A 17,020-nucleotide genomic window follows, 5' to 3' on the forward strand; every position below is an offset into this window, starting at 1 on the left:
TTGAGAGAAGCTGGGGCAGGTACACGAGGAAAGCTACAGTGGAAGTATTATGTAGATTGCAGGTTCAAAAGAGAAGAGGCTAGTGTAGCATCAGTCTTAGTAAGAATAATAGGAAGAGACCACCGGTTGTGTGTAGCATATTGCTGTGTGAATCACTGTCAAGCAACCAAATGTCCTTTTTTCATAGATGTACTGTAGGATGTTAGTATATGTGTAACAGCAGTAATGCCATCCTAGATACATAAGCAGGATTCTGATATTGTTGTTCCCACATGAATGTTGTAAAGTTGGCAGCTGGTCACAGATGAAATATTTCCTGGACTTTGTTAGTTGCTTTGTGTGCATTAATTATACATTAAGTGTATTGATATTGTTAATGTGCTTAACATACCGAGGGCATTGACCTTGTTGATGCAGCAATGCAGTGATCTTGGTGGTGCAACAGTGCAGTGATTTTAGTTGATATTGAGGTTTTGGTTGGTGTAATGACCTTGTCTCTTCAGTGAGTTAGTATTTCTGATAAGCTATGATCCTTTTTCGTCCATACTCTGATTGACCCCCTGTTCAGTGTTTCCCTTCTATGTCCTACAAAATATGAAAGTGCAACAACCTCAGGAGCAGTAATAACAACAACAATACAATAGCACCACCACTAACATCAACAATAGTGCTAGTAACAATAATAGTTACAAGGATAACAATTTTAGAAATAATACATTTCTAAATCTCTGACAGATTTATGCAGTAGTGATACGACGAAGTAGTTATATGATGTCAACTTAATGTGACAGTCCCCTGAAGGGAATAATGCTATTGTTGGTTAGACCTAGGAAGCGGTGCAGCTTCCTAGGTCTAACCAACAGTAGTATTATTCCCTTCAGGGGACTGTCACATTAAGTTGACAGCATACAACTACTTCAAGGATAACAATATTCATGATAATTCTTTCTGATTTTAACACAAGGCCAGCAATTTTAAGAGGAGGAGTCAGTTGGTTACATTGACCCTTGGGTTCATCTTGTACTTATTTTATCAACCCTAAAAGGATGAAAGTCAAAGTCAACCTCAGTGGAATTTGAACCTAGAATGTAAAAACGGATGAAATGCCAAAGAGTATTTTGTCCAGTGTGCTAATGATTCTGCCAGCTCACCCCCTTTCAACAAGCATAGTAATAACACCACCACTAAAATAATAGCACCGATAACAACAAACCACAAATAACAATAACACAAGCTACTAAAAATAGCATTCAAATTTGTCTCAAATCATACTCTACTTTCCTAGAAAAGAGACATGTTATATAATGTGCTTCTGTGTTTCCTGTACATAAGAGATGATGGTCATGGCTGGAGTTTCTTTACAACAATACCAGTGATGTCTATAAAAACATTAATTACAATTATGCAATTGCATCAATGCTAATAATAATAATAATAACACCAGGTAGCTAATTAGTGATCCTCTATAAAATCACTTAATCTGCTAAAAATAGCAACCAAATTCCCCCCTCCCAACAAAACCCACATTCTATTAGCTTAAAAGATGAAGGGCACATTGGATAATAATAATAACAACACCAGGTAGCTAATTAGTGATCCTCTATAAAATCATTTAATTTGCTAAAAATAGCAACCAAATTCCCCCCTCCCAACAAAACCCACATTCTATTATCTTAAAAGATGAAGGGCACATTGGATAATAATAATAACAACACCAGGTAGCTAATTAGTGATCCTCTATAAAATCATTTAATTTGCTAAAAATAGCAACCAAATTCCCCCCTCCCAACAAAACCCACATTCTATTATCTTAAAAGATGAAGGGCACATTGGATAATGTAGCCCAGGATGCATACTGAAAAGAGATATTCATAGACATAGATGGAACATCTTTGATTATAAATAAGGCTTCTCAATGGAATCTGACCTGGGGTTAAACAACAACACTAACATTTGAAGAACAGCAATATATGACCACAGCAACAAGTTGAAGAAACTACTTTATTATTAAATGTCAACAACAACAACAATATTTGACAGCTGCAGAACGCATAATTGGAAATGCGGCAAAGAAGTGCAAGAAGGACACAATAGAAAAAAAAAGACTGCAATTAGGTGCAATATTGGCAACATCAGCAATACAGATTGTTGAATGCTGTTGTCTTTTTTTTTTTAGATATTGCAAGACAAGCCAAGAACTTCTTCCAAGAACACCACCAAAATTTGTACAACAGGAACAATTGCCAAGATGTTGACGACCTCCCTCTCATAGTGATGGCACCTCTTTTGTCTAATTGTATTTTGTTTTCTTATATATATATATCTTTTTATCAGTGTGTTGGCTTTTATGTCTGCCTGTAAGCCTGCTTGCCCATCTGGCAGTCTGTTTACCTCTCAGTTTTTCCATCTGTCTATCTGCCTGAGATTAACCCTCTCAGTCTGCTTGCCTGTCTGACAGCCTGTTTACCCATCTGCTAGCTAGTTTCCCTGTCTGACAACTAGTTCACCTACCTCTCACTTAGTTTACCCACCTGACTAGTTTATTTCCCATCTGTTAGCATCTTTTGTCTTTTATCAATAACTTGTTTCAGTCATTAGGCTACGACCAATCTGGGGCACTGCCTTGAAGAATTTTAGTCGAATGAATTGACCCCAATACTATTTTTTAAGCCTTGTACTTATTTTATCAGTCTCTTTTGCTGAACTGCTAAGTTACAGGAATGTAAACACACCAACACCAGTTGTCAAGTAGTGGCGGGGGACAGACACACACGCACGCATGATGGGCTTTTTTTTAGTTTCCATCTACCAAATCCACTCACAAAGCTTTAGTCGGACTGAGGCTATATTAGAAGACACCTGCCTAAGGTGCCATGCAGTGGGTATGAACCCAGAACCATGTAATTTTGAAGCAAACTTCTTACCACACAGCCACTCTTGTGCCTATAGATTTTCCTCTTTCTATCTTACATGCCAGATCTTACAATCTCTGATCACCTTTCATGGCAACCTCACATAATGTAAATGGATCCTCTGTTCATTTCAAGAATGAGTATTCCAGCTGTTCAGTCAACTGAACTTCCCACTCAGAGTAAAGTGCAAATGGCTGAATATCCTATAGATATGTGTGTCCTTTACATAATTCTTAGACAGAATCAGTGTGATACAATGGCTGACAACTGTGTAATGCTGATTCGACTTAAGGATCTCATTCAAGGTAGAAATATCTGTGGAACTGGCAGCCATTTACATTGTAATTTAAATGAATGTGCAGTTTTCCATTGATCAAATGAATGGAATATTCACCCAGTAATGGTACAAGATCAAGGAAAGATGAGTGAAGGATAGAGAATATTAAAGAATTTTAAATATAGAGAATATAATTATGGTATTGTTTTTAATTCCATAGTTACTGTTGTTTCATTACATGGGAAATATGTTTTATGAACATAAATATTAATAATAATTTCAATATAAGGAATTCATAATATAATAATATATACTTGACTTGGAATTTTAACTGGTATGTATGGTTTTCATACTCAATTTGTCCCTCAAGCCTTCCCCATCTTCTCATCTCCCTATAATTCATTCCTTTATCACTCTTCAGCTGCATTATTCTGCTATTGAAATTGAGTGAGTGCATTAATGCATATTTCATTCTGTTTCTGTGCTACCAGTCATCTCTCTCTCTCCCCTGAACTACATTGTATTGACACTCATTCTTATCACCATCTAGTATTTACCATCAACCACTATTCACTATATTTATCACCCCAACATGCCTCTGACCACTTTCACCCTTGCCAACTAAACATATTGCATTTTCTTTCCTCTCACACACAATCTTACAACTTTTACCCACCTGCACCCATCCATCATCTCCCTCTCTCATACTCTTACTCTACAATTATATTATTGTTCTGCTGCTCTTCACTTTTCTGCACTGCCATCCATCACCTTCTCACCCTTGATGCACTTTTATATCTCATCACCTTTCCCTTAACTTGCCTACATCCATATTAGCTATGCACTACATTCACGTCTCTCCTCACCTGCCAAATTTCTAACTCTCTCACCTGTGAACTTCACTACCCACCTTCCTTGATCTTCTATCTCTTCTCTCTCTTCGTCACATTCTTGTACCATAAGAGTATGCTGTGACACCTCATCACTATCATCTTTATCTGTGTACCAAGTTCACCCCAATTACTACCACTCATGCATATAAGCATGAATGGTCTCTCCTTTCCAGCAAGAAACTGCTCCTGTCCTTCTCTTGTATCATAATCTGTCAATGCTTGGCATAAAACCACCCTTGTCTCTTCTATACTCAGTCAAAAGGGCTTGGTTCTACAATACACACCCAGTACACTCTGCAAAGTAGTTGTTGTTAAGAAGGTCATCCAGCTATAGAAACCATACTAAAGCAAACACTGAAGTTCAATACAGACCTCCAATTAGATATTGTCAAACCATCCAGTCTATGCCAATATAAAAGACAGATTTCAAATGATGATGATGATGATGATATTCATATGTATATATCATTTCACCTATGCCCTGATCCCTGTTCCTTGTGAGTGTACCCTCACACTTATCACCATCCCTCTCCTGCTCTTGCTGTTTCCTACTTTCTCTCTCTCTCTCTCTCTCCCCCTCTTTCTCTCTCTCTCTCCCCTCTGGCTGAGTAATCACGTATCTCCTCTTCAGCAACAAACCTGTTTCGGCCCTCATCCTTGATCACTTTCTCTCCTTCCTTCTCTTGCTCTTACCTCTGGCTAGGTAACCATGTATCTCCTTTAGAGCATCACTCTTTTTTTCTTAACTCCTCCTCTCTCTCTAGGTAACCATGTCCCTCCTCTTCAGCAGCACACCTCTTTCTGCTCTCATTCTTGATAACTCTCTCTCTCTCTCTCTCTCTCTCTCTCTCTCTCTCTCTCTCTCTCTCTCTATCTCTCTCTATCTCTCTCTCTCTCTCTCTCTCTCTCTCTCTCTCTCTCTCTCTCTCTATCTCTCTATCTCTATCTCTCTCTCTATCTCTCTCTCTCTCTCTCTCTCTCTCTCTCTCTCTCTCTCTCTCTCATAACCATGTGCAGGAACATCTGTTTCTGTTTTGCTGTCATACTCTAAACCTTCCATCATGTGATACAAGATCACCTCCTCCAATGCCCCTTCCCCTTTCAAAGATTCCTTGTCTTGTAAAGTTACTTTAAGTGGCACCTGCCAGTGCAGGTGCCCCTTAAAAAGCACCCAGTCTACACTGTAAAGTGGCTGGCATTTGGAAGCCTATCCAGCTGTAAAAACCATGCCAAAACTGACCTTGCCTCTGTGAGTGACATGTAAAAAGCACTCAGCCCACTTTACGAAGTGGTTGGTGTTAGGAAGGGCATCCAGCCATAAAAAACCTTGCCAAAACAGACACAGAAGCATGGCGTAGGCTCCTGCCTGGCCAGCTCCTATTAAACCATCCAACCCATGCCAACATGGAAGGAGGACGTTAAACAATGATGATGATGATGATGATATATATATATATATATATACATACATGCACACTCATCAATATGTGCACCCATTCATCATTCATCTGTGATTCATGTTTGTTTATATGTATAAATATATATACATATATAAACATACACACATATATGTATAGTTGTGGGTATACATGTATGTGTGTCTCCACATGTACATACATTTACAATGATACTTACGCTTATCCATTGTACTGTTGGTTTGTATTCAGCAAAAACAAAAATAAATTGTGCTCTGTACTGAGAATAGCAGATGTTAGTTATAGGGAGATTTAAATTACCATGTCTAGACATTGCAACAAGTTGTTCTATACACAAGATGTTTTATATAATTTATACACCCTAATGCAATGGTATTTGCTTCATTTATTGTTTCGTTTCTTTGTTTTTTTGTTTTTTTTATCATTTTAATGCAGCAAACTCACAGAACTAACTGCTTTGGGAGGTGAGGTTTAAGGCAATGAACAACTGACTGCAAGATTATCAATTCAAACAGTCCTACAGCTGTTGTATTTTACCTCCACTCCCAAATAACTTGTGCAGTACATTTGTATAGTACTTGGTCCCTGTGTGTGAGATTTGGGTTTAAGGTGAGAAATTACGAATCATGAATTAATCAGTTCAATCTGTGCTTAGGACATTGTTTTTTGGTGGCTTTTTGTTTTTTATTACTGCTGCCACTTCAATACAAAACAGAGCACATTTATACTATTGCATCTTAGCCATTGGTCCTGCTTTGTGAGAGTTGAATCTATTATACACAACTTGAAGATTAATCATGAGTGGGTAGAGGCAAACCTTCACTTGCCAACAAGAGAACCTCTACATGTCTGCTTGATCTGCTAGAAGAAGTCTATTTTCCCCCTTAAATAATACACCACCACTGTCTTTAAAAAAAAAAAAGGTGGGGTACATTGGATGGTATTGTGTAGTTCTGAAAACACTATAAATATAATGATATAGTTATGGCTGAACTGATTTGAAGCTAAACAATAACAACAGTAACATCTACTTCAATTAACTCACTGATACACGGATATACTATGCGTCCTCTCAGTTTTCTCTATTACTTTTACAATACTCTCTGCTAATTTACATTTTCCAAATATTTTACCCCAGCCGGATTAGAAGAATCTTCTCCAACACAACGTCTTGCCATTTGTTGCAGTCATTTGTCATCACCATTGTAATATTCAGCTTCCTGTGACCATCACTCACCACTTCTTCCCATGCCGCCTTTGGTCAGTTTCAACACAGTGACTTTCCAATTTCCGTGTTTTTTCATCATTTCCTTTGTATGTTTCAGCTCTTGTCACTTCCTCTAACATCTTCAGTCTTCACCTTCTGCAGACTCGTTCTACTTGTATCGGTAATAACCCTTTCTACTATAGACCTGAAATTTTAGGGGAGGTGTCTAGTTCATTATGTCAACTCCAGTGCTCAACTGGTTCATATTTTATCTACCCTGAATGAATGAATGAAGGGTAAAGTTGATCTCAGTGAAGTTTGAACTCAGAACATAAAGCTAAGAGAAATGTCACTAGGCATTTTGTCTGCTGTGCTAATGATCTGCCTTCTCATTGCCTTGCATCATTAATAATAATAATGATTTCTGAAATAACCACGAGGCCATACATCTTATTGGGAGGGATTCCAGTACATAACTGGCACTTATTTCATTGATTCCCATAAGAATGAAAGATAAAGATGATCCCAGCAGAAATTTAATGCAGAACTTAAAGAAATTTAACTAAATATCACTGTGCATTTTGTCTGCCTTGCTACTGAATCTACCAATACAACACCCTGTTCTTCCAGGTTCATCAAAATAAAGTACCAGTCATATACTGAGGTTGGTATAATTGACTTAAACCTTCCCCAAAATTTGAGGCCTTGTGCCTTTGTTAGGAATCAATAGTAATAACAACAAAACAAAGCCCACTACAAAGTAATATGTACCAAGTAACATTTTGTCCAGTGCACTAATATGTACCAAAGTAATATGGACCAAGTGATGCAGTGTTCTGAGCAGAGAACTTCATTTCATGTTGCTTCCCATCCAGGGAGGAATATATATGTCAGAAAAACTGGGAAATGGGCCCTGTGCTCTTTATGGAGTAATGAGGGCTAACCACATTATTATAGAGTAGAATTTGATAAAAAATACATGTAACAGAATTGGATATCTGAGTATCCTATCACTTGTTGTTCACGAACTGCCAAAGACTTAATTGCATGGATTTGTGTTCCAGTCATGCCCATCTAACGTGTAGGGGCTTTCTCTCATTGTCTTGTATCATAACCGCTTATGTAGGCACTAATGAAGATTGATATAACTGAGCATGAAAGTAGTATATCTGATAACTGTATATCTACATTCTAAGAGACAACATATATCATAGTCTTTGATAACATTATATCATAGTTATTATTTTGTTGCAGGTCAGTGTTTGTTGTGTAGACCCTTGATCAAAGGCATTTCAATGTTTTTGTATCATTATGGATATGTAATTATAGAATCGCAGAAAAGAATCATAAGACAGATTCTTCATGCTAAGCCAACTGGCAGAAGATCTAGGGATAGACCAAGAACAGGATGGTTGGATAATATCCAAAGCCTCAGTTGGTCATGATTGGGAATCCAGCTGGAAAGTCTAATGATAGTTGTGTCTGATAGGACACTTATGGAGGATATGATTAGTGACTCTACCCCCATGAGCTACCCAAGAATAGCAGGCAGGGAAGATGGATGGATAGATATATCAAATATGTCCTTAGTTTAAGGTGGTGAACTGACATACTTGTAAGCATGTCAGGCAAAATACTTAGCAGCATTTCATCCGTCTTTATGTTCTGAGTTCAAATTCTGTCGAGGTTGAATTTGCCTTTCGTCTTTTCAGGGTTGAGAAAACAAGTACCAGTTGAGCATTGGAGTTGATGTAATCAACTTACTTCTTCTTCAGAAATTGCTAGACTTGTGCCAAAATTTGCAATCAAATTTGAAATCAACATGCCCTTAGTTTGTTGAGACATTAGAAGAAATTGATTTTGCCTTTCATCCTTTCAGGGCTGATAAAATAAATACCAGCTGAGCTCTGGGGTCAATGTAATTGACTCCCCATTGAAATTGTTAACCTTGTGCCAAAATTTGAAGCCGATATAATTTTGTAGTTTGTTGGAATTCACTTGCTATAAAATATGTCCCAGCTAGTTTGCATACCTTTGCTTATTTTTTCATTCAGCTGCCTGTTAGAGAAAAAAATAAACAAAAAACGTTTTACTTAAAAGAAGGAAAAAAAGAAGCATGCAAATATTTAAAAAACCCAACTGACAAAGTTCCATATGATTTGTACAACTTTGCAATAGGTATTTGTTATATATATATATATATATATATATATATATATATATATTATATATATATATATATATGTATATATAATGCAAGAGAGTTAGGGGTTGAGGATTCAACCCACTAAGGGATAGTATCTATCCAATATGCTTTTTGTCATTTTAGTTACAAAATAAATAAATTAATTCAATGGAATACACTGTCTGCAAGTCGATGGATACCGCATATTCTCCTCCATTTTCTTATTGCTATATATATATATATATATATATATATATATATATATATATATATATATATATATATAATCATCTTCATCATTTAACATCTGTTTTCTATACTAGCATGGGTTAAATGGTTTGATAGAAGTTGGCCAGCTGAAGAGATTCCCAGGCTCCATGTCTGTTTTGGAGTGGTTTCTACAGCTGAATGTCCTTCTTAATGCCAACAACTTTACATAGTGTACTGGATGCTTTTACACTGCACTGGCATGGTGCTTTTATGCACCACTGGCACCGGTGCTTTTTACATAGCACCAGTACCCACAAGCCTCCAAGATTAGGATCATTCAGCTGAAAAGGGATGTAGGGGACATGCATTTATGCAAGAACAGCCATGTTTTTACTTATCTTGACGTGACCTACGAATGTGTGTATAATGTCTGGCTATGGGGAAAATATTACTTTGCTTGGAAACATGTATGGTTTGGCAGCAGGAATAGGCAAAATTCACTTCAGTAAACTCTCCAACCCATGCAAGTATGGGAAAGTGAACATCAGAGATTTTCATGGGTTGCTCATGGGTTGCTCATCGGTTGCTCATGACTACTCTACCATATTAAAAAAAAGAAGAAAGAAAGGACATGATTCTGGGAATCAGGCAAGTAGGCCATGGTTGAAACATCTTTGATCGTAGGTTTACTCAGTCTCCCAATCTGAGCTAAACAGCGTTCTTATATTATTATAATTTTTTTTTTTAACCACCAAAGCTAGTTTTTTGGTGTGAATAAATGCTACAACAGTAAAAGGTTTTAGTGGAATATGCATTTAACTTTGGAAGGATTAAAAAAAAACAAAAAAAAAACTAATAAGTTCAAGAATTTCTATCAAAAATTGTTTGAAGAAAAGAAATTTAAAAGAAATAATCATGAGTGTCTTTTGTCAATTTAGATTCCTGTCTTTCTCTTTCGCTAGTCATTTTTGACGAGTAAGCCCCTTGTATAAAAATAACGAACAACAACGTTGTCAGCCATGTATGTTCCATAATTCCCATTAATTTCTTTTTTATTGTTGGTTATTTGATTCCATCTCAAGAATAAACTATGCAAGATTCATTGATTTTTCATTATTGTTGTTGTTGTCTAGCTATAACATTTAGTACTGAAGTATTGCCTAGCGGTGCCATCTTCATGCAGCAGACAATATCTCAATAACAGTCAGTAGTGCTGTCTGCTGCACTGAACTAACAATATGCTGCACATATATGTGTATGTGTGTATAGTATAGTGTGTGTGTCTGTGTGTGTGTGTGTGTGTGTGTGTTTCTCTGCAGACATAGATCAGCTTAGTGTGTGTGTGTGTGTGTAGTTTAAAGTTAAAACTGGCAGTGCAGGATTGTCTTGTTGATGCTTCTCCAGAACAGCGTAACCTCGTCACTTTAAGTCTATTTTCAAAATTGGCAAACTTTTCCTACATGCCAATAAGACTTTTTTTTTTAGTTGTCTGAACTAATAATTGTTAGTTTCTTCCCTACATTTTCTTGATATTGGCTCAACCTTTTCTCCTGTTATTGCAGAGAGAGAGAGAGAGACCGATCAAATTCATCTTAAGTAAAATACAGCATGGTAGTCATGTTTGGCATGATAAGAGCCAGACAGTTGGCCAAAGGGTTGATATTTTTAAACCAGTAACTAGTCTTGTACTGTATTCTTTACAAAGGCTTCTAGCACTCAAGGAATGGTTTTTCTCGCTGTAAACCTGAAGATCATTGTCAGCACTATAAAATTGGTAGGGACTATTGGCGGCACTCTAAAATTGGCTCATAGAAAGTTAAAAACTTTTTTAAATGTTTTGTTTCTATGTCTGGAAGTTCATTCACAGTATTTTTAAAGCATTCTGTTTACATGTCCGTAATTTCTTCTATAAATTTTCCACAGATTCTGTTTTAAGGGCTAGTTCATCATCATATCGGACAGCCAATGTTAAACACCTCTGGAAGAACTATAATAAACAGGCAGGGGCTGAGAATTGAGCATTGCTGACCACCTACCTGTACACTAAATTCCTTACTAAGCTCATTGCCAGCTCTACCATTGCTGACTGCATCTATTTACCTGGTTTGCACTGTTCTCACAAGCCATTCATCTACACCTGGTTTTCTTAAGTACCATTAGACTGCTGATCATGATAACCCTGTGAAAGTTCTCCAGATCAACAAATGCTTGAAAGTCTTATTCTTGGTTAGGAACTTCTCTTGCAGTTGTCTCATTGGTCTTTATATCTTCCTCCTCAAATGTGTTATCTAGATTCATTCTTAATGTATATTTAGTACAAGGATATTTCAATTTTCAATTTTCCTTCTCTAGAATCCTCTTTTATCTTGCAGTTTATTCAATTCTTATTCTTAAACCACTAATCACTACTAGCCTATGTTGGGTGGTACATCCTTCACTCAGGGTAAGACTTGGTATTTAGCATCATTTGTCTATCCTGTTTCCTAGTGAGAATGAAGTCTAATTTGGCTTGTATGTTTACCTGATTGGAAGGTGATCAAGTGGCTGGTTGGTTTCCTAAAGTTCATGGTGCAGATGGTTTGTTCATTTGCATTACAACACACTTGGTTAATTTATGTTAGTTATTGTTTTAATTAAAAAAACAAATGTTTTTTTAGTGATTAGTTTCAAAATATTAATTTTTCATTACATAGAACTGAAAACACCTCCCCATATGAGGAGGTGCTGAAAAATTGCTGACTGGGGGAAGGGGCAGGAAGATCAGTTAATTATGATTTTATTTAACATATTCTCCTCCTCAGATTCACACACTTACTGCAGGGGTCCTTCAGTTTTTCTAAGCCCTGCAAATGAACTCGCCTGGTTGAGTCTCCAACCAAGCCTTTCCTGATACCCTTAAAGCCAGGAACTTTTCAGAACCCCTTCGTAGTTCAACTTTGCAAAGATCAACACTACAGAAAACAATGCTGAAACATGCTGAACCTGTCTCAGAAAGGTAATGGAACTTTAGAAACTGAGCGATTTTGCATTAAAAAAAAAGGCAACATATCTTTTTTGCAGTGTAGATACTTTTGCTCTTTGGCATGAAGAGCACTGTCCAGTCTTCTTAGTTTGTAATGAATATTTGAGAAATGGAATGGGAATGTTTAGTAAATCAAAATAATATCCTGATAATAGGTATGCTTTCTATGCTGGAAAATCTTTGTTAGTCTTTGAAAGATGACTTAAATCTCCTAGAACATCTTTTTTTTTCTTTCTGAACATACATTGGTTCAAGAAAAAATATTTAACAGCATCATACCAAAATCTTAAGCTTACAAAAGCTAAGAAACCATACATAATTAGCAAAGACTTGGGTTGCCGGCTGTTGATAGAATCAGACAAATTATTTATAGAAAGATTGATACAGATGAAATAAGAAAAAAATTTCACTGTCAGGTGATACAGTATGTAAAAGATTTGCAGAAATTAGCAATAATCACTTTGTGCAACTTACTGAAATAATTAAAGGAAGTACTAAATTTGTGATTCAGTTGGACTGACATTACAGATGTCACTCAGGTATTAGTGTTTGTTACAGATTTGTATTAACACAGGAGGATTTACTGTTTTGCCAATCATTAGATAGATATACGACAGGTGAAGATGTGGGTACATTGATGCTACAACAATGACAAGAGAAAAAACATAGCATAACATCTACAGAAAGTGCACTTACTATAGTCACTCATTGCATGATACATTGAGAAGATGTAGTGGTTTTTAAAAAATGTTCATTTCTCTGGAGCTAAGCATTATGCATTGAATAGATGTTCTCACCAATCTGTGCCAGGATATGTGATCTAAGTTCTGCAGACGTTTACAATATACCGAAGTGTGGTAGCTGTCAAAGTGATAAGTTTTGAGACATGTAAACTTTAAAAAAAAGATGTAATGTCTTTATGAGAAAAAAAGTCAAATCTTGCAGAATTCTTCATGGTGAGAAATGCCTTTAGAAATTTTACTATTTGACAGATGTATTTGAGAAGCCTAATGAACTTAGTCACTTCTCTCTCTCTCTCTTCTCTCACTCATCTCTCTCCTTTTAAGAGAACAAAGATTGTCACTTTGAAAGTAAAAAAAAAAAAAAAGCATTTATAAAAAGATACTTATAGAATCATCATTTAATGTCCATTTTCCATGCTGGCATGGATTGGATGGTTTGACAAGATCTGGTGAGCCATAGAGTTGCATCATGCTCCATGTCAGCTTTGGCATAGTTTTTTATGGCTCTTCACTGTGTACTGGGGGCCTTCTTTTTGTGCTGCCTACACTTGTCAACTTGGATGCGAAAGAAGAAAAGAGCAAAAAAGGGAAAGGGATAAGACCCTTGGCTAAGTGAGGAAGTATCTGAGAGAGTGGAGAGGAGATTTTATGCTGGTGTCTTGCTATGGAGAAGATACATAGCTATCCCACATTTTATATAAGGGTCTTCTCTCTTGCACATTTCGTCTGATTCTTCTTGTGCATAATTTCTCTCTCAGTACATTAACACTTTGCATTACATGTACACTGACATTGCACATCCAATGAAGCTATATTAGTTTCATTCCTCTCTAGTCTTCATGTGTCCTTTGCATTCAGGGCCCATGTTTCACTACCACATAGCATTGTGGTTCATACACAAGCATCATACAATCTGCCTTTCACTCGGAAAAAGAGACCTCTTGTTGCCATCAAGGATAATAGCTCTCAGAGCTTTCTTCATCCTATGTTTATTCTAGCAATTATACTGCTGGATCATCCTTCGCCACTGCTAATTAGGTCACTCAGATAACAGAAACTATTTACTACCTCCAGGGAGTCTCCTCGAAAATGTATTCCTCACGTGTCCTTAGTGTTCATTACTCTTGTGCATCTTCCACATGTAAACACTACTTTCTCCATTAGCTTTTCTGTGATTCTGCTTCTCTTCTTGTGTGCCTATGGCCTGCACTGGGTACAGTATGTGGAGTTCCTGTCTACACCTTTCCGTGCATATTGAGCAAGGCTATTTACCTGAAGTGGGTAGAGTTCTGTCTGTTTTCCTGTTTACTAGAGCTTTAGTCTTTGCAAAGTTAACTTTAAGGTCCTTTCATTCCAGCTTTTGCCTCCTCACCTGGAATTTCTTTTCTATTTCTGTTACTGATTCCACTAAGAGAGTAAATTCATTATCATATAGTAGTTCCTATGCACATCTGGTCTTAGATTCCTCTGTTATGGCCTACAAAATGATGATGAATAGGGGAGTACTGAGAACTGAGCCCTGGTAAACTCCTATCTTTACTCTAAATTTATCAGTGATCTCATTACTAACTCTTACCTTATAGACTGCATCCTTGCACATGGCTTGTGTGGCATTTACAAATCCTCCATCTATCCCTAGCTTTTTCAGAGACCTCCATATCACATAGCAAGGTACTCTGTTGAAAGCTTTCTGCAGGTAAATTGAATGCCAAGTACAATGGTTTACTCATAGCTAAATACTTCTCCTGATGTTGTCTGATTAACAAGATAGCATCAGTAGTACTTCTCCTTGGCACAAAACAAAACTGCATCTCATCTAGCCTAATTCTGTTCTTAATTATACAACACAAAATGTTAAATATGAAATATTTCCATGTACTAGTGATTTTGTCTGTAAAAATAATTTAACTTTTGATTTAATTAAGCAGGTCATAATCAAGTATTTGATATGTATGGAAAAACAGTTCTGCAAATATTTTCTACTAGACATATACAATTGTAAATCAGATTGTGTCTAAATTTCATTCATTGTAGCACTGGAACAGGTAAAACATCTTTGAAGGTTCAAAAATTTGCAGAGCTCTCATACAATTCAAGTCTCTGGCCTGAATTTCCAAAAGCAAACTTGGGCATTTTTTGGCTGAGTCATCATCATTATTTAGCATCCATTTTCTAAGCTGGCATGGGTTAGACAGTTTACTGCAACTGGTAAGCTGGAAGACTGCACCAGGCTTCAGTCTATTTTGGCTGGATGCCTTTCCTAATGCCAACCACTCCAATTCTGTCTGAATTAGCAATTGTCACTTTTCTGTCTTCCTTTTATATATTTATGTAAAGTTGTACTTCTAGCTTTAATAGCGCAAAGACAAAAATACTTCTCAACTATTAAGACCATATCAAATTCTTTTAAGCACATCACTTACAAATATAAGCCACAGTTAGTTTGATGCCTTGTCCTCCAAGAAGCAAATACACTCCACTGCAGATATTCATCTGTTCTTTTTCTGTTTATTAGTTAGATTTTGTACTATCTTGGACCTACATTGTTTTATATTTTCATAATTTCAGTTTGTTTTTAGTATTATTTTTTTAAATTCTTTTATTAAGCTGAGAGAAGGTCATGAGACTATATGAAGAAAGGAGTCACAAGAGAAGAACATTTAAGGAACAATGCTGTAGACAATTGGTTGGAATCAATAAAAGAGTGAAAGCAAAGTCTTTTGTAGTGGATAATGCTTCCTAATTCCAGACACTTCAAATTTTCTGGGGATTTTCTCCATTATCATGGGAAACATAATTGATTGGCTTTAAGATAAAAAAAAAATGCCTGGGGCTTTTACAACTTTACTGTATTCATGTAAGTTTTGCAAATAATTACAAGGCTGCTATAGTAGTTTGTACTCAGCTTTAAAAAATTGCTCCCAAAATTAATGTAGTGAGAAGAAGGTATTGGTCTTGGGAGAGGAAAAGATGGTCTGGATGCTCTGACAAAAAGTTAATTTTCTGACCAAAGATATCATAATTATTATAATCACATAAGATGTGCTTTATTTCCTTTTCATGCACAAATATATATAACTATCTTGACATTGGCTTACTTGTTCCAGTCAAAGCATCTAACCCATGCCAGCATGGAAAGTGGACGTTAAATGATGATGATGACAATGATAGGATAAGGCATTACCTATGTGGTAATATATGTGTGTGTGTGTGTATGTGTATACACACACACACACACACACACACACACACACACAGCACACACACACACACACACATATAAGGAATACTGTATTGCCACTGTACTATAATTTCAATGTTATCTTCCTTTCTTTTCTTTCTTTTTTTTTTGAACTGATAGAAAAAAAATTTGGCTAGTCTTTCTAGCAAGTTGAGGCACCACGTACAGGCTCCTGCACAGATAGGATTGATTTATAAAATATTAGTTATTGTGTGTATCTGCGTGTCTTTCTGCTTCTTTAGCTTTTATTGTAGTAGATGTAATTTGTAAATGTAAGCTCAGGACATCCCAAGAGCAATTGTGTTCATCCAATAGAGATATAATTAGAACATTTGTTGATGGCTGCCAATACCTAAAGCTATTGTCGTGCTGCCAAGAACTTTACTATAAACCCGGCTTAATCTTATTTAACTCATTGTACTCATCAATAAATGAGTTAGCCTATCAAAGCTAACCATTTCTGCCTATAATCAGAGAAAATGTGATGGCAACACATTCCCCAACCCATCACTTATTTAGATTGAACTCCCTAATATAGAATATTACAGACAAGCAGCTAGAATTGTTGAAAACTAAATTTACTTTCTTCTAATGTTCTTCCTCTTCTCTGTCTACCTTTGGTAACAGCTCATAATCAGCAAGAACAATAGTAGATGTAAACAAAACATTTGATTTTGTTTTCTTGATTACTACATTGTGTCTTCACTCTTCTATAACCGTATTTCAATGAAATACATTGCTTGTGTGTGTGTCGATTAATTTTGAAAATAATCAACTATTTAGAACTGCTTTCAGAAATAAATTCTGTCAGTACTTGTTGTTTAATCGCAGAGAAGCCCTCACTGACCTGAACAGAACTGTGACGAAATATATTCAAGCCATCAACATCCCAAC

At 36.4% G+C, this 17,020-nt stretch overlaps 1 protein-coding gene across 1 annotated transcript in view; it reads left to right on the forward strand.

Annotated features, from left to right (window-relative positions):
- The window catches only part of LOC106867543 (DNA-directed RNA polymerases I, II, and III subunit RPABC3), a 182,208-nt gene extending 178,862 nt beyond the window's left edge, over positions 1-3,346 (forward strand). The window contains exon 3 of the mRNA XM_089338214.1: positions 2,177-3,346. Coding sequence (XP_089194340.1) covers positions 2,177-2,255 — 79 coding nt within the window. The 3' untranslated portion in view covers positions 2,256-3,346. The remainder of the gene's footprint in view (positions 1-2,176) is intronic.
- The last annotated feature ends 13,674 nt before the right edge of the window (positions 3,347-17,020 follow it).

This window comes from Octopus bimaculoides, chromosome 20, assembly GCF_046866305.1.
Source record: "Octopus bimaculoides isolate indiv1 chromosome 20, ASM4686630v1, whole genome shotgun sequence".
NCBI classification, from domain to species: Eukaryota; Metazoa; Mollusca; class Cephalopoda; order Octopoda; family Octopodidae; genus Octopus; species Octopus bimaculoides.